General features: G+C 43.7%; 1 protein-coding gene across 1 annotated transcript in view; it reads left to right on the forward strand.

Annotated features, from left to right (window-relative positions):
• Positions 1-19121, forward strand: part of CNNM1 (cyclin and CBS domain divalent metal cation transport mediator 1) — a 54352-nt gene extending 35231 nt beyond the window's left edge. Inside the window, exons 6-12 of the mRNA XM_088482766.1 lie at positions 645-692; positions 1619-1681; positions 3129-3292; positions 8431-8614; positions 8989-9099; positions 12201-12311; positions 16142-19121. Of these exons, the coding sequence (XP_088338892.1) occupies positions 645-692; positions 1619-1681; positions 3129-3292; positions 8431-8614; positions 8989-9099; positions 12201-12311; positions 16142-16218 (758 nt within the window). The 3' untranslated portion in view covers positions 16219-19121. The remainder of the gene's footprint in view (positions 1-644; positions 693-1618; positions 1682-3128; positions 3293-8430; positions 8615-8988; positions 9100-12200; positions 12312-16141) is intronic.
• Positions 19122-19451: the final 330 nt, after the last annotated feature.

The raw sequence follows: 19451 nt of genomic DNA on the forward strand, positions 1-19451 counted from the left end.
GTGTGCCTTGAGGACCGAGGCTCTAGGTTCAGATCATCACACTCTATAGTCTTCCTGGTGAGGATGGCACTTTTTCTTGAGGAGCAAAACTTTTTTTTTTTTCCCACAAGTGGTTACACTTTGAAACTTTGAGTTCAGTCCTCCCTTAGCTCTTTCATACATACTTGAATATAGTGTTGAAGGCATTATACTAAAGGCTTTTTTTCAACAAATGTATTCAAAGGATCGCAAATTTCTCACATTGTAGACTCTTTGTAGCCAGTTTCAACGAGTGGGAGTTCACCCTATCTGGTTTGTTATGAGAATGAGGCACTTTTCAGGATAGAACCATGCTTTTAGTCTAAGGTGGTTTCTAAATTAAACTTTAGCCATGGCTTTATTTTTTCGCCATTAAACTAACACAAATGTAATATTTGATTTTCAATGATGTTAAAGAAAGACATGGAAGGGAAATTTAGTGAGGGTAGGAGTGGGGAATAAGAAGGAGCTGGAGGTGTGTGTGTATATATGTATATCATTTTTATTATAATTTCACAGCCATTTTGATAGATTCCCTGTGTGCATCAGATCTTTGCTCTGTCAACATGTGAGCACAAACATTTTGAATACGCAATTCTACTTTGTTTTTTTTTTTATTTTTGCAGACAACGATGTGAGAAAGGTTGGAAGTTTGGCCGGATCATCCTTCCTCTGTAAGTTAGTCTGCAGCCAATTTGGAAATGCTACTGCGGGTAGTTTAATAAAAAAAAAAAAAGAAAAAACACAAACGTATTTTTTTGTTTTTAACTGCTATTTCGTCCTCCTTCTGCACTGGTTTAGAACCTTGCTGAGTACAGTCCCTTTAAGTGTCTCTGTGTTTTGATTGGTTAATTTTCCCTACCAGAATTTTTTCAGTGATTGTCTTAAAGTTTTAGTTTTGATTTTCAATGAATTATTTCAGAAAAAATATATATTTTTTTGTCTTAGAAGTGTGCTGTTTTTTTAGGGCTCCCATGTGACAACATTCTCAGGACAGTGCTCTCCTTTCCCCAAGAATTTTTTAGCTTACAATTAATTACCGACAGCACAACCCCTGAGGCACCCAAATTAACATCCACATGAGGCATTATGGTAAAAGGGCTGTTACCAAATGGGTGACATTAAATTAAACTAATTATAGTTTTTGATAAGGGAAGATAGTGTTACGAAGGGGCTGTTTAGACCGTTGGCTATGGTAAAATATTACATGATTGCAAAATCATGTCCATAAAAATAGGCACTATGTAATGGAATTAATATTTTTTAATGAAAGAATGTACCTGGTGCTGAATGAGTAACATTATAAAGGCACGTCTCAGACTGCTGTTTATGTGCTGTGTATAAGCTTTGGCTATTTATGTATCTTGCACAATCTTTCCCAATATGATAAATACTTTCCACAGAAACTCTTAGCTGTCTTACTAGTAGTAAGTAACCAAACAATTTTCAAGCTTTTACAACACTTTTTTGCTATATATGTGTCATTTGCTATAGCATTTTTACACATTATTTCCTCGTCCCGCTTTGTATTTACATATATGCTCTTAATCCATTTTGTCCCTTAAATTCTTCTTATTCTAAATTTTACTTTGCCTCTCAGTACCGGTGTCTGTATCTCGCACCTTTGCTTTCAGTAGAGGGGAATCCTTGGCTGGCTCCCCAGGTAATTATGCATGGCGTGTTCTTAGATCATATGAAAATGGGTTGAATATATAGATGTATGTGAATACTATCTTGTTAAACCTAGATGGATGTAGTACTGTGTGTTTCTACTTCAGGGTCCATTTAGCTTTTATGTATAAAAATCATGTTAAGTTTTATCCAGAAATATATATTTTTGTCACCTCTGTATTTAGACAATTGAGTGATTTGTACCACAAAACATTATAGCGGTGCACCAACTAGCAGCTAGTGTCCCCGGAGTTACCCAGCAGCAACCCTAGCCCTAATTGCTTCCTAAATCTAAAGCTAATTGCAGCTTTACCCTAACCCTAAAATCCTATGTCGACATTCTGGATGTCAACTTTCATACCATGTTGACATTATGCTGCCAGCATCCTGAATGTCAGCTTTCTGACTGCATACCTGTTGTGAGTGCCTACTGTGACCATAATCCATTTGCTAAGTGCCTCACCTATAACAGCCCTCTTTCCTGGAACGACAATCGTTCACTGATACTCAGCGGCTGCCAGGACTTCAACTCTAGGTAGTGTAAGCTGAAGATCACAGACACATATATTTAAAGGGAACAGGACAACTCAGAGAATACTAAAACTATAAACAGAAAACAGCAAGCCAGATCCTCATTATAGTACTGGCAATTGGCACTGAAGAGTATATTCGCCATGCAAATAGCACTGACAAATGTTTTGCTGGACAATTCTTTCAGATAGCACAGGTTTTTTTCCACAATAGAGCAGTAATGACAAGTAACAAGTTTTCTGAATGTACACGTAAATGCCTTGTAGAGCAATATTAAACAGTTCTTTCAAATAACACAAGTATATTCCACAGTAGAGAATTGATGACAAATATCAGGTTTTCTGAAGGCACAGGTAAATGCCTTATAGATAAATACTGAACAGTACAAGTAATTTGCACAGCAGCAAGCTATTGAGTAGATCTTCAAAGTACTATAATGAAATGCTACACAGTTCTTTTCAATGGGCACAAGTAATTTACACTGTAGAAAGATACTAAGCAAGTCTTTAGAAGAATCCAGGTTAGCTTCACCTCCACTGGGCATGCAAATCTCTGCAGCAGAGTTTGCATATAAAAGAAATGTATTTAAAGCTTAAACCTGAGCTGCCACACAGAGGACTCACAGTAACCTGAAGCACATGAGTAGGGCACAGGTAGCGCTCGTGTGGTCTTCTCATACTGGTTGTGCACATTTTTTTCATTTTATGTTATTATTGTCAGTAAATCATTTGTTGCACTGTATGTATTTCTGCACTGTGGCATATATTCACTTCAAGAAAAATCACGTTAGATAGAAATGCTATAGCGCACATCTTGCAAAGTAAATCTCCTTTCTTGCTGTCTTCTTTATTCTATTTTCTGTCCAATTTTCTTCTGCTTTCTTTTCCTCCCTCCCATGCTGTCCATAGTAAACAGATCCCCTTCTCGCTGCAGTGGTTTGAATCGTTCTGAATCCCCAAACAGAGAACGTAACGACTATGGGGGCAGCACAAACCAACTAAGCAACAGCAACAACAACCTCTACATCCCCGATTACTCTGTGCACATCCTGTGCGATGTCCAGTTCATTAAGGTAACCAGCCCCATGTATGTGTTACGGTGCACTGCCTAAGCAGCAGTCTATAGAACTACAAGTCCCAGCATCCCAGAGCCACTGCTTGCCTAACAGTACTGCATTGTGATGTTCAACCTATGGCTCTCGTGCTGTTATGGGACTACAGGCATGCTGCTTCCACAGAAACTAGAAAGAGACAAGTATCAAAGTCCTAGGAATTTTCGGGAATTCATCTTGGCACCCCCCCCTAAAGATGTCCAGACATGGGGGATCACTATGATTTGGGCCGCTGAAGGTAGTCGGGGTTTTCAATAGCCGCGGCAGGTGCATAAATGCGGCTTTAGAAGAAGGGGTGAAGAACAGCACTTAGGTTGTTCTTTTTTGGAAAAAAGAACTTGTCCCATTGAATTTGGGGTACATGAAAATGGGTGTAAGCATATTTTTAAGTCCCTAAAGTCATTTAAAAAAATTATTCAAAAATGCACCTGCCGCATTCTAGAAAACACCTGCCGCATACTTGGGAACCCCCCCTGAATCAATATCGCTAGTTTCAAACTTTGTTCCCCAATATATTTTTTTTCCCCAAAATTAAAAATAATTTTTTTGGGGTGTCCTTAGAAACGTTTTATATTTTTTTTGACACAGATTATTTTTAGGGGACATTACAAAGGCTGCAGGCTATTTTTTTTAAGCCTGCACCCCTAAACCCCAATTCTGCACTTTTTTTCGCCATGTATTACATGGTGAAAACTTATCCTCGTTTTTTAACAAAGACTTTTCGCACCTGCGAAAAGTCTTTGAAATTGAATACGGGGATAATTGAAACATACGAAAATGACGTCATCTGCGAAAAATTATAGCCGATAATTGAATACGGCCCTTAGTATTCATTCTAGCACTCTGCACTTGTCACAACCCGTGCAGTTCCTCTTTCCTGCCTGGGGTGTCACTCTCTGCTCTGGTGCCTCTAGCACACTCTGCTGATGCAACAAACTGTTGAGATTACGGACCACAGTGTGCTAGAAGCCGCAGAGCAGAGAGCGACACCCCAGTCAGGAAAGAGGAACTGCACAAGTTGTGACACGTGCAGGGTGCTAGAATGAACACTAGTCTTCCATTCAGTGGCAAATACAAGATTTCTAGTAGGGGTGTTTACAAATGCTTGATTTTAGAGTGCGTGTGGCCAATCCATGAAGAGGACAGAATTAGCCCTTAACCAGCTTTAATATACGTCATACAAAGTGTATTGTGTATCATAATTGCAGCATACACAGGACCAGCGATCACAGTAAGCCATTAGATGCGGCAGTAGGGATATCCTGTCTGAGCTGAATGTTTTTATTTCACATGTGGGCACCATTCCAGAGCATGGGAGCAAACCGGGAGCCTGGGGGAGCAGCAGAAGAATCTAGCACCAGGGGCGTTTTAAGATAGGAGGGGGCCTATGTGCACTCCTCGTGCGGGGCCCCCTCCTCTCTCCCTGGTGGCTGGCAGCCGACTGATGCGGCTGGCCAGCCACCAGAGCATTAGTAGACTCCGGGCACTAGAGTGTGCTCGGAGTCTACTGCACATGCGCAAAACACCGGAAAATGGCCACGGAGGACATTTTTCCGGTGTTCTGAGCAGCAGTGACACCCAATGTGGGACCTCGGACAGGTAAGTTTAAAAAAAAATATGGGTGCAGTGTGTGCGGTGCGGGGCCTCCGTGTGCCCCGCACACACTGCACCCATTATAGATACGCCACTGTCTAGCACTGTATAACAATATTAATAATTAAGCCTATAGATCAGTGGTTCTCAAACTCGGTACTCAGGACCCCACACAGTTCATGTTTTCCAGGTCACCCAGTTGGTGCACAGGTGTAGTCATTACTCACTCACACAATTTAAAAGATCTGCAGGTGATCTAATTATTTCACTTGTGATTCTGTGAGGTGACATGGAAAACATGCACTGTTTGGAGTCCTAAGGACCGAGTTTGAGAACCTGTGCTATAGATCATCTATAGCACAGGGTCTCAAACTCGGTCCTCAGGACCCCAAATGGTGCCTATCTTCCAGGTCTCCTCACAGAATCATAAGTGAAATAATTAGCTCCACCTGTGGATATTTTAAAATGTGTCAGTGAGTAATGAATGCATCTGTGCTCCTGCTGGGTGACCTGGAAAACGTGACCTGTGTGGAGTCCCAAGGACCGAGTTTGAGAACCACTGGTCTATAGCAATACAACCCTAACAGTGCATGTTTTCCAGATCTCCTAGTTGGTACACAGGTGTATTCATTACTGGCTGACACATGTTAAAAGATCCACAGGTGGTGCTAATTATATCATTTGTGATACTGAGGAGACAGGGACGTTTTAAGAGAGGAGGAGGCCTGTGTGCAGCCTCCGTTTGGTCGGCCTTCTCTCTGTCAGAGCAGTACAGTACAGAGCAGCTTAATGCCAGAATCTAAAAAACATGCGCGAGTCTCTGGAAAAATGTCGCCTGCGCCTTATTCCCGGGGACACCTTTTCTGCGCATGCACGAGTCACCAGGAAAATGACTGCCACCATTTTCCCTGTGATTTTTGTGGCTCTGCAGCGCTGAATGTGTATGTTTCCTACAGAAACCTCCAGCTGCATTTGCAAACACTGAAAAGAAATGACTGTGGTTCTTCATGTGCAGGTTTTACACTTTGTTCTTACCAGCCGGCTATTGATCGATTGGTAATTCCAGCATAGAATTTAAAGATCTAAAGTGAGAAACAGAGTCATCTTACTCAGATTGTTTTAGAGTTGCAGTGAGATCAGAGCCGTAGCTAGACTTTTTGGTGCCCTGTGCCAGAAAGAGCATTGGCGCCCCCTCAATTTTCAAAGGGACATAATGCACCCAGAAAAGGGGAATGTACTCATGGGGAAGGGCCAGGGAAGAGATAGGGGAGGCCAGGAGATGCTGGGGATGAAATACGAGGAAGCTACAAGTGAGAATGATAATAAACAGAAATTTGACAGGCCCAAACAGCTCCCCCTGACCTGTGGTGCCCTGTGCGATGGCACCGGCCGCACTACCCTAGCTACGGCCCTGAGTGAGATGCTTGTCCCACGAAATGATTGAATGAATCAGGGAAATAAGCAGCCATAAACAGCTTTTGCATGTAAAGATCTTTACCACTAATATCTCAGTATTGATAAACACACATTTTTAATTCAAACAGTCCTGCATAAATTGGGAAGCAATTGATGTCGGTGTATTAGGCCCCATTACTAGCATACATGTCATGCATTTTACCAGCATTTTGAAACGTTGTATTTCAAGATGATATTGTAGCAGTGCTCTATATAAGGCAATCTAACAGAGGGTCTGATTCAGAGATGTAGGCTAACCCAATGGTTAGTGCACATATCGATGGTTTAGATCAGTTGTGGGGAACCTTTCTTCTGCCAAGGGCCATTTTGATATATATAACACTATTCTTGAGCCCGGTGCAGGCCACTCTCCTTCCGTGTGATGTCACATGGGGGCGGGGCCACAATCGCCGGTGATTACTGCAATGCCCGGAGCATCCTAAGGATGCTCTGGGGAGCTGTAAGGGCAGCGGTGTGACCGTCTGAAGCGTCCTAAGGACGCTCCAGGTGGCACTGCTTAATAGATTCTGGCTGCAGGGTGCCATTCTAGGCACCATGCTAGCCAGATGAGGCTAGCAGAAAAAAAGCTCAGGGCCATACCAAATGATTCTGGTGGGCTTGTACGGCCCTCGGTTCCCCATCCCTGCTTTAATGTCTGTACATGCGCAGCACTAGTTCAGAGCATGTGCAGAACAAGTCCTGCAAAATCGCAGACTCCCCCTCCCCCCCCCCTAAGCTGCAGCATGCTGTGGCGTTTGTGGGGCTAAACGGGGGCGTGGCCGGGCATCGTTCCCTGAAATGGGAGGGACAAGGCCATGGTCTACATCGGTGGACGCAGATTTCCTGGTGTCGCAGCTGCCAGGCTGAGGTAACCTTCAGCTGCCGCAGCCTGGCCATAGGAGCGAGTTGCGATGTTTATCCCAGGCTGGGATCGCAGATGCAGCAAGGAGGTGTATGTTTCGTAGAGACACCTCTTGCTGCATGTGCATTTGAGATGGACGGAATAGCACAGCTGCTTTTGTGCAGCTCTGCAATTCCTAATCAGGGCCAAAATACTGTGAGGCTGAAATGAGAGGTTTGAGTGTGACTCCCACCTTGTCCTGTAGAAATTGGCAGACTCTCCACCTGTCTACAATCCTTCAAGCAGGCTCTCAAGACCCACTACTTCCAGCTCTCGTCCAAACTTGCTGTTACATGCTCCTTCCTCCCTGTCTACCCCATCTGTGTCACCCCTGTTTGTCTGCCCCTCCCCTATTAGAATCTAAGCTCTTACAAGCAGGGCCCTCTACCCTCTTGTGCTTCTCTTTACTTATACTTTCAGCTACTCCTTACTCCTCACTAGGGCACCTAACACGTGGTTGCTTACGCCCATGTTGCTTATGCCCATGTTGCTTATTTGAGTATTATGGTCGCTAATGTAGCAATGTATATTAACCATGTGCTTGTCCTGCATTGTATTGTACTGTAAGTCACTGGTTTCTTGTCCACTTGTTTATGTACTTTGTAAGGTGCTGCGGAACATTTGTGGCGCCATATAAATGAACAATAATAATAATGATAAACTAATTCACGGTAGGGTAGGCTTGCCCTCTGGTATTGGCACATGATGCTAGTACAATGCACGATGACAGGTCTGACAAAAGGAGCTTTTGCTTTGAAGATTTTAGAAGGCATCTTGTTCTATCCAGGTGCATTTTTTGCGGGTAAACAAATTGAAGCAGAATACATTGACCTCCAAATGTTAGTGACATTTGCATTTGACATGTACAGTAGTTTTACTGGTGCTTTTAATTTTTAACATAAAAAGACCCCCAGTGGGTACTAGAGTGCATAGTTTTGTAACTCCTGTGCTAACCAGTGGCAAAATGATAGACTACTCATATGCTGGACTCAAAGAGCAACAAGCACATCTTATTCAGCAGGAAAAGACCACGCACGTTTTATACAGCAGGAAGATATATACAAATAGTGACTTCTTTTGTGACATTGCAGAAATGCATGGAATCTAATGTGCCTTGTACGTGAATTGTTATTTATTTTGCTCCAAATAGATCACACGACAACAGTACCAAAATGCATTGACAGCCAGCCGTATGGACAGTTCTCCACAGTCTCCAGAAATCGAAGTGTTCAGTGACGGAGACTCTACCAAAGCAACAAAGTATCATAGAGTCTCTGAGTCTCCAAAAGACGACACTGTCACTACCCTAGTGAATGACAGACACTGCAACTTAGGTAATGGAGCTTGAATTGCACTCACATAGTTCATGTAAAGGCATTTTCCACTTTTGAACAAACCCTCGTGTAACATAGCCCTAAATTATGTTGGGCACCCCACTACTACCTGACAGCAGTCAGAAGCAATAAGCATTTAATCAGATGCTGCCTCATACCTCTATTCTACCCAGACTTGGATGGCAACACCTTAAGTTCCTCCTCTTATGGTTGGCAACTGTAATCAGGGTAGAACAGGGACCCACCCACAAGTAGTGTGGCACTATTTATATACAGGGTTGTTCAACTTAAAGAATGTACTTGTACACTGCAAAGGGAAAGGCTGCAGATTTAATTTATCCCGTTAATAGATATGTTTCATTTTACCCCAACAGCTTGCAGCAGATCAGACGGTTCAAAAAGTCCAAATGACTCTGTGTTTCTACACATGGATGAAATCCCTCAGATAAAGGAAGAGCTGGCAGACATGGATAACTGTATAAACAGTAAGTACACTGCATAAAATATTCTAATTCAACCAGTTGTACTAGAGATATGCATAATTGTCAAAACTGTCCTTTGAAATTTTCAGCACCAGCAGTCATAGACATCACTGGCCTGCCTCCAACACTCAGCAGGTCATTATTGGCCTTCCCAATTAAAAACCTCAACAGAACCCAGCTAGGTTCAACCTCATGCAAGAGATGACATAACACCTCTCTCAGTTGTTACCACTAATCTCCAGCACCGATGACTTATGCGGGAAATCACCTATCAGACTGCCACTATAAGAACCTACACTCCTCCGTTGCCTGAGTATCAATTGTATTCTAAAATAGATGCTCCCGCTCCAGAATTATACTCTTCTTCCAGTGTTGTTTAAACTCCAGTGTTCAGCACATCCATACCTGAATTTCCATTGGCGGTGTTTCCAGTCCTCATACCAGATAAATATTCTGTTGCTTTCATAGTGGGAACCAAGTGTATTGGGCCGTGACCTGGGTTCTCACCGAGTAAAGTCCATATCCTCAGGAGATCCGACCCCCAACCGACCAGTTGGTCTGACATTGGACAAGTGTGTGCCCTCTCCCGACCGATCCTTTCACCCGATCCTGGTCGCCTGTTCGGGTCAAATGGTTTTTAAATATGCTTAAAAACCATGAGACCTGACCACCTTCCAGGCGACCAGTGTTGCAGTGGCTAGGCTGCCGAAACTGTAGCTGGCGACCAATCTTCGGTCCTGGCAGCTCAGCACACATCAACAGCAGTCTGCTGGGCACATGCTAGCATTAGCGGCACTGCCTGGCAGACAGGGAGGTAACAACTGCTGCAGTTGGGCGTGGCGGTGGAGCTGAATCTAGATGGATCCCGCACCGTCCACAGATGCAGCGGCGGCGGCATGCCTGGATCCTGGAGGATCCAGTCCAAGGCAGCCATTACTGCAGAGTTCGGCAGCAGGCGCAGAGCAGCGGTGGTGGGTTTCCACTGTTGCGCTGCAGGCACAATGGTGGCGTATCCCATTTCAAAAATGGCGCAGCAAGCCGTGAATAGTTCGCTATGCCATTTTTAAGTTCAAGATGACCGCGGCAAGCCATGGTGTACAAGCGTTCGTCTGAATATACATGGACTGAGATGCCAGCTTTGTGCGTCGTTAGACATGTAATCCCACTTGGTGCGTATTTGGACCTCTACGACACTCCCAGGGCTGCCATCAGAAATTGTGGGGCCCAGGACTGACCAAATTGGCAGCCCCCCCCCTTCCCCCCGCTACCTTATTTCTACAACAACAAAAAAATTGCCCCAAAAATATCAAGCCTGCCGTCTTCTGGTTTATGCCAGCCCCTACTGTATGTGCATCCTGCCAGACCCCATTTCTCTGCGTCCAGCCAGGCCCCCTAATTTGTGTACAACCACCCCCCTAATGTGTCCAGCCAGCCCCCCTTTCATGTGTGTCCAGCCAGCCCCCATCTGTGTGTCCAGTCAGCCCCGTCTGTGTGTCCAGTCAGCCCCCGTCTGTGTGTCCAGCCAGGCCCCCCTTTCATGTGTGTGCAGCCAGCCCCCGTCTGTGTGTCCTGCCAGGCCCCCCTGTCGTGTGTCCAGCCAGCCCCCGTCTGTGTGTCCAGCCAGGCCCCCCTTTCATGAGTGTCCAGCCAGGCTCCCCTTTCATGAGTGTCCAGCCAGGCTCCCCTTTCATGAGTGTCCAGCCAGGCTCCCCTTTCATGAGTGTCCAGCCAGGCCCCCCTTTCATGAGTGTCCAGCCAGGCCCCCCTTTCATGAGTGTCCAGCCAGGCCCCTTCTGTGTATCGAGCCCTCCCTAATCTTTTCAAGTCATAGCACTGCCTGCTGAACTTACCAGCTTTGCGTGCCACTGCAGTGCCGTCTCCTATCCGGGGCATCGGCGCGCCTGTGCGTGGAACACAGCTGTTAGAGCTGCAGCGGGTCCCAGTGCTCGCCGCCGGCTCAACCTAATTTGAAGGAGACAGCAGCAGTGCTGCTGCTGCTCTCCGTAAAAAATAAAAATGCCACAAACGACGTAGTTGTGTGGGGGAAAGTGGGAATGGGGTCGGGGAGGGTGCTGCAAGAGCCGGGTCCCCCCCTTTCCTGCGAAGTGCCCGGGTCCGGGACTCCAGTCCCAGCAGTCCCCCCCCTGATGGCGGCCCTGGACACTCCCATAACACGCCCATAAGAGAGTGCATCTCCATGGGTCTGGTCTGAGTAGCCACCACCCAGGAATGCCCTAATCGCAACACTGCCTCTGTGCGTACACACTGGAACGCGTGCGTTGTGTGACTTCGATGCATGCACAGTTGAAAAACAGCGACCATTTGTAAGAATATCAGCATTGTGTGGGCTCGAAATCAGGCCCACTATATTCTGTGGCTAGCCATTCATACATTAATTAGGAGTGGTCACCCCAGTGATGAAGAGCAGTTCTATTCAAATCTCTTCTTGGTCCAAACTAAAGACCATTTTTTACCTTAAAACCCTGAATACACAGGTGTGTGCGGACAGGTGCAAGATGGAATCTCTGAGATCTGTTCTAAACAGCATGAAACAAAATAAATGTATGCTCTTCCTGGATAGCTAAGATGCTTACATGCATGTTTCAGTCTCTATAAGTCACCTATGTCGTCTTAGATTTAAAATTTGGTTCCATCAATTCCAATTGTGGGCTTTCTATTTTGTCCTGGAGACAGTTTTACAGATAAATACAAAGATCAAGGTGGCCATGACTGTTCTTCTGATGTCCAGCGGTTGACAATCATTCCTTATTTGGATGACCGCTTGAACAAGGCAGTGTCTCCATCTTTATTTAAGGCCCTTGTGCAAGAGACGGCACAAATGTTAGGATTTTCGCATTTTTATATATTTCACTGGTAGGCCCCTAAAATACCAGTCTGAAAAGCAGATACATTTTATCAGTATAAACCTGTGATCCCAAATGTAATGGAAAAATGAAGTGGTATTTTGTTACATTCAGGCATTCTCTCTCTAAGCAAACAGGTCAGCTTGGGAAAGATTTGATATTCTGAGTAAATACAGACATTGCCGTTTGGCGTATCTAGCGTGCGCCATGTCATGAAATCATGGTTTGTGTTTTCTGCAGACACCGACTATAGTGGCATTACCGTGGACACAGAGCATCCCAGCAGTGACGTGATCCCAGCGCTGAGCAGTGGAGAGGAGACGCTTGGCAAGAAGCTACTGAGAACATTAAGTAAGCTGATTTTATAGTTAGTAAAACATAATACAAAAACAAAGTTTCAGAGATTTTGTATATATTGAGCTGCAATTTTATATTTATGATCATAAGAAACTCCACAGAAGGAATAGTGGATTCTGGCAGTATAGTTTGCATGTCTGTTTTCCTCGCTGCATTATCCACTATGCCGAAAATGCCACCTGAAAGCAGACTTTCTCCCTATTTGAGGCTCATGAGTGTTGGGTAGGGATTTTTTGCTTAGCAGTGTAGATGCTTATTTGGTATCACAAGTTTATTATATCCCTAACCCATCTGTTACAGTCATGTTGCAGTGTGACAAATGTTAGGTGTTTGCACTGGGAGAAGGATGGAGGGTTTCCAGTGTCCCAAAGTGGTCACGTATAAACAGTCAAATATTTTAGGTCTATTATTTGTATAGAGTTACATATCTCTTTCATCCTATGGGGGGCACTGGCTGGACTTTTGGAATATGGAGGCTCAGCCTGGGGGTTGTATAGTTTGAATCTCCTCCTTTTTCTATGTCCTGCAGGGTACTTATTTAGGTGCTCAGCGTACGCAGCTGACGTGCAGACTTCCACACTATTCTGCAGGTGGTGCCATTGATCTTCCAGAACCAACCTTGCTAAATCTTTAACCTAGTCTATTACTGAGCTTACCACACGCACCCAAGGGGTCAGCGTGGGTCACATTCCTTAGTCTGAAGCCTCGGGGGAAGATTATTTTCATCTGAAGGTGCTTGGCCAGTGGTCTTCACCAGATGAACCGGCTTGGGCACAATGTTTGTCAAAGTCACTGCAAGTTCAGCTGTAAAATGTAATTAATAAATTCTAGCTAGAAGCTGATTGATTGCTATGAGCAACTTCTCCATTTGTCCACTCTTTAGAAGTTTGATACATTAGTGTAGACTGTGGCAAGTTCTAAACAGTGAGGACAGCTAGTCGGAAGTGCCTGAACATTGTGAAGCATTGACCAAACCTGAATAGAGATTCCAGGTCTATGGAAGTTTGCAGACCCTTTTCCCTAATGAGGATACAGAAAAATGGAAACCCAAGAAAACCCAAGGTGGATGAGCCATTGTGCGCTTCTCTAAGACCACAACTATTCTGATATCAAATGTTGGAATCCCTTAGAATCGCACTGGTAGAAATTTCAGGACCATCCTTTTTAGCCTTATTCCTATCTTGCGTTAACCAAGGCCGTGATAAAGTGGTCTGTGCAGCATTTGCAGAGCTAGCAGTCAGAGAGACCAGATTGTACACATCCGTGAGGTGTCCAATCATGTGGGGGATGCAGGCCTCAATATAAGTTTCAATGGCCTCAGCACGCAATGCAAGAGATGTAGACACAGAATATAAAAGGGCTCTTATGTTGGGCAGCCTCCTGGTCCTCTGTCCATTATTCACAAAGTTTTATAGATTAAATGTTTTTGCATTCAAAGATGTTAGTTTTGGTAGCAAGGTGCTGCACACAGCAACTTCAGAGCTTACCCTTCCACTTTAGGCTATTATTATTATCCTTTATTTATATGGCGCCACAAGGGTTCCGCAGTGCCTTACAAAGTACATAACTGTATTTTTTGTGTGCTCATTTGTTTAACAGTACAAACAATGCGGGACAAATACAAGATTTACAAACATTGCTGCATAACACTTAAATAAGCAGCATGGTATCAGCAACCAAGTGTTAGGTGCTGTTGTAAACTAAAGTATAAGTAAGGGAAGGAGAAGCACGTGAGGGAAGAGGGCCCTGCTCGTGAGAGCTTACATTCTAAAGGGGAGGGGGCAGACAAACAGGGGTGACACAGATGGGCTGGATTGTGAGGAAGGATCGTGGAGTAGTGGGTTAGGATGAGCGATGGAAAGTTTTGAGGAAGTTATCAAGGGATTTTGAGCTAAGTCCAGGGGGACGAAGAAAGGCAGCTACTCGAGGAAGTTGGAAGAGGCGACTGTTATAGCATTGAATGGAAATAAATAAATGGAGAGTTTAGAAGGTAAGAGTTGGTGGGAGTGACCAGACGATAAAAGTACCCCAACACTAACATTGTGGCAACCTCCAGGCAAGGGAGTGTGAAAGTATGTGAAGCCCCCAAAGGGGATAGTTGCAGGAGAAGTGGTGTCAGATGGGTAAATCCATGATTTGGTGATGGCTAGGAGATTGTTGGAGTTGGAGATGAAACTGTCATGGATGGGGACCAGTTGATTATAGACAGAACTGGCTTTCCAGAGAAGACAGGAGAGAGGGACAGAGTTGGGAGTAGAGAGAAGGAGATTGTTAGGGTTGCTGTAGTGTAGGGTTGAGATTAATTTAGTGCAGGGGGATAAGGAGAGTGTCGGTATGTGGTGGGCTTTGAATGAGGAAGGGTGACAGCAGGTGATGGGCAAGGTGGTGGTTTAGTGTGGTGTGGGTTGAGAAGAAGAGGTGTAACTTGGAGAAAAGAGAAGGTGCAGTACTTAGGAGTTATGGGAAATGTGGTAGAGAGTACTAGATGGGATGAAGGGAGAGATAGGAGGGAGAGGAGAAAGTAAAGGAGACTATGGATAGAGGAAAGAGATGGGAACTGATGGTAGAGGAAAGAATTATGTAACTTCTGAGTGATGGGGGGATCAGAAGAAAAGAGACATTGCATAGATGAGGGAATTGTGAGAGAAACAGCAGTAGTAGTGATGAGAGTGAGATACAGGAACAGTACAGTTAAGATGTAAAAAAATCAGATAAGGAAGAACAGTGCTGGTAGATATAAAGGCACAACTACAATAGTATATAATAAACAAAATTAGTTTGGAGCTGTTAAAGGTGCAGGACTTTAAATTAAGGATCAAGTATTCTTAAAGATGTACAGTTGTTAAACAATAGTAGATACTACAATGGTATTGACATAAATTGACAGTGGTACTGGAATGATATAAACAGTGTAGAGTCGAAAAACATACATTCAAGAATTAAAATGCAGCAAACTAACTTGTAGTTGCCTGCAATGCTGAAGCAGGGTGTTGACAAAAGGTGTGTCCAGGTTATAATGAAAGCTGGTGGCTGAGTTGCAGGGTATCCAGAAGCTCAGAAGATCCTTTGCAATTGTTTCCAAGTTGTAAAGAGTTCTTATTAAATGTTGTCCTCCTGTGTTCCCCCTGTTTAGCTGCTGTCTAACTCTTTAAATTCTGCTGTGTATATAATACCACTTAGAAAAAAAAACATTTTGAAATAGAAACCTATGCAGCCTAGGCCTTCAACCTACCCCATGGTTCCAGTGTCCCCCAATATAATGATGGAGAGAACTGGATTTTAGTAATTTAATGTTAATTTTTTTTCTCTAATATCTATTTGGCGACACTCACCTTTTACTCCCTGGTTCTCGTATTCAAGTTCAAGTTGATGGTTGTAGAAAGACAATGTTTTCCTCACTCATTTTTGTTTTGTTGATTTCTCCTCTATCTTCTTTATCCTGTGGAGCTTGTTTAGTAAATAACTGGTTCTTAGTAGGCTCATTGGGCAGCAATTACCTTCAGAGTTTTTACAGCAGCACCCTAAGGCTGTGACCAGAGAATCAGGGCCGTAACTAGGGTGTGTGAGTGGTACCATCACCCAGGGCCCTGGGGGCGGCACTGTTGCTTGCAGAGTATCTGGAACGGCAGCCTGCAGCCTTTAGCACTACTGCAGAACTGTCCGTAGCATCCCAGGGGCACCCAGGTACACACTTTGCAGCCAGTAGAACTGCCCGGATCATCCCGCTAGGCTCTATTTCCTACTCCCTCAAGGGAATAATTTAATATTTCTTTATTCATGTCAAGAAGAAAGATCACATTAATTACTTATTCATTTTGTTGCAGGTGGCAAATCCCGGAAAAAATCAAGGGATGCTGAGAAAAGTCCAGAAGAAAGTACTGTCCTGCACCTAATCACATGACCAAGAATCGGAGTGAAGACCAATGCTACAGTGGGAATACTAAAGGGAGCATCACAAGTTCCTTTTCTGTTTGTGACTGGATGAGCCCCTTGTAGCCCGTGCCTATGCACTTTATTTGCTGAACACTCCTTTTTCTACATGTAGTGTCTGTAATAATACAGTTACTAGAAGCTGTGTAAGGAAGTATGAAATGCATACCTACTACAGATGTTGCAAATGTTGTACCTGCTGTGCACACACAATAACATTATGCAATGTTCTAAGTACGGGATCTCTCAAGACGACATGTACAGTGCAACTCTCATCCACACACAGTGGAGGCAGCTGAACCGTTGTTCATGAAAATGGATCTGGTCTATTCCTTAGGAATGGCTGCATCTAACTGTGTCTAGGTGACACGTACCCATTAGGCAGAGTCTAAATCCCTGCATTAGAAATTCTCTTCTAAAACTTCTAGTAAAATAATTTTTGTAAGGTTTAATGGATAGGGAATACATGGGGGGGCTTATATTTATATAATATGTGATATCACGCATTCCAAGTACTAATATTGGGGGGCGATTCAATTCGGTACGATCTAAATTGCGCAGGGAAGGAGTTCTCGGAGGTATTCAATTAGGTGCGAAAAGTCAGTCTCTGCGGAAAAGTATTGCGAGTGACGTCATTTTGCCAGTGTGAAAGTTTCCTTCGTATTCAATTCCAAATAGTTTTCACGTAAGCGAAAACGCAATGTAATAGGCGAAAAAGTTTCAACTATGAATAGGTGTCGAAAAAAAGTGCAGAACTGGGGTTTTGGGGTGCAAACTTCGGAAAACACCCCCCATTGCACCCTTAAGACAGTCCCCCAAAGGTAAACTGCGTCAAAAAAAGTTTAAAAAGTCTTTACCCTAAAAAAGTACTTTAGTTTTGGGGGAGAAAAAGTCTAAAGTTGGGGGACACACTTAAAAACTAGGCAAATAGACTCCAGGGGGGGGCCCCAGGTGTTTTTAAGTTTGCAGGTGCTAGCGGCAGGTGGATTTTTAAAACTTCACTTTAGCAATTTAAAAATATGCTAGCACCCATTTTCAGGTACCCCAAATTTGCTGGAACGACTTATTTTGAGCCAAAAAAACTGCTAAATGCATGTCTTCACCACTTATGCAATGACACAAAATAGCAGCTATGGACAGCATTTAAGTACCCCAAATACCTTCAGCAGGGCTATTCGGGGGTATCTAGAGTGAGTCAGTGCATCTTTTACAGGGTGTCAGGCTGATTTTCCCAAGTCTGACAGCACTTTCTGCATGTTTCAGTTTCACCGGGTCCAGTTTTTGATTATTTCTAATTGAATACGGAGAAAAGCGGGCACACGCGTGATATTTTTTCGCATTGAAAACCAGCGATGTAGGCGAAAAGTCCAGCATGCAAAAAGTACGGGACTTTTCGCGGCTAATTGAATATGCTGCGCCGGTTACCGCGCCTTAAGCCACGTGTTAAGTCGCGGTAACCAGCATTCCCAGACTTAAATGCGGGTGCGATGCTGTTAGCACCACGCTAAGCCGGAAAACAGGATCGAGGCCAGCACTTAAGTCGGATTTCTGCTCGCAACTCAGGAGGGAGTGAGCAGAAATCCTCTAGTCAGACTTAACAGTGCGATCAATTGAACAATCCCAGGAACTTCTTCCTAGCACTAGTCACATCGTGCTGAATTGAATCACCCCCATTGATGGGACATGGACCACCGTGCATTAAAAAGTGTTTGCCATTCTTCCAGTAAGGAGATGTGTGAAAATGCTCTAATTCTGCAAAACATTTAAAGGACAGTATTCAATTGTTGCGCCCCGTGTATGCACCCGACAGGAGCTATTCAATTGTTTCTCCTGTCGGGCACGATCAGCTCGCAGCCCCAGGGGGGTGCGAGCTGAAATGGGCAAAAAGTGACATGTTTGGGCGCCCAAACATCACTTTTCATGATTGCTCCCAGCAGTTTGGTCAGGGGTAGCTGTTTTATGCGGCTAAACCCGACCATTTTGGGATCGATAGCGCGAAAAACAGCAACAATTGAATAGCGCCCCGCGATCTCCCGTCACCTTATACGGGAGATCGGACACATTATAACAACTGAATACCGCCCTATATGTTTTATAAAAGGTGGAGAATTTGCATCTTTAGGCCTCATACACAAGTGTTATACATATACACACACACACAGTATATAATACTATTTATAATGTGTGTGATTATCTACATGTTATTTCAAAAAGACAAGCAGCTGGAATGTTGAAGATTCAATAGCTATGTGGGTGACATGAAGGCTATTTTAACTATAGTACAGAATATATTTTTATAATGTAATTAGATGCAGTATTTAGACCAATCTTAATATGATTACACAACACTGTAGGTTTATAAGGCCATTTAAAGTCTGCTGGGCATTCTGCATTCCATATAGCAGATTTCATAAGGCTAAAGGTTTCCTCTCTCTTCTGATAGGGTAAAGTAACACAATCATTAGTCTCCTACTTAATGAACTTGTCTCTATGCACCATTTCCTTTTACATTGTAAAGTTGTTGCATCTTCTAATGCATTGTACAGCTTGGTGTTTGCTTCATCTGTAATCTCTGCATTTCCATGGACTGGTGGCATTCTATTCAGTGAGTGGGTGGTCCGGTGACTGACTGCAGTATTTTATTTACAGTATTACACTTTGCACATTTCTTTCAGTTTAGTCTTTTCCACAGGAAGCGTACACAACGCGTTTCACAAGAACAGAGCCAGCTGCATGCACGAGCCGGTGCTGTCCTCAACTGATGGCACAAAATAAGGGAATCCTAGAAGAATTTATTTATTTTCATACATGTAATTTGTTTGAATTGCGGGTCTTAACTTATTGTACACATTTCAAAATGTATATTTATTTTGAATAAGATATAAATGAAGAAAGAAAAACCTGTTTGATATTTATGTAGTAATTTACTTTCTTCTTCAGGGTCCATAGGCAGACAATGGGGGTAGGTGAGGACCCCAAACAGTGCATGTTTTCCATGTCTCTTCCCAGAATCAATAGTTAAATAATGACTCCACCTATGGAGGTTTTTAAAAAGGTATCAATGAGTAATGACTACACCTGTACACCAATTAGGTGATCTGGAAAAAGTGAACTGTCAGGGGTCCTGAGGACTGAGTTTCAGTGGATGGATGGAGTGGTAATGCATTGTATGAAAAGATGGGAACGTGGTTTAGTTAAAAACAA

Source organism: Taudactylus pleione, unplaced genomic scaffold, assembly GCF_031769625.1.
Source record: "Taudactylus pleione unplaced genomic scaffold, aTauple2 ptg000292l, whole genome shotgun sequence".
Lineage (NCBI taxonomy): Eukaryota > Metazoa > Chordata > Amphibia > Anura > Myobatrachidae > Taudactylus > Taudactylus pleione.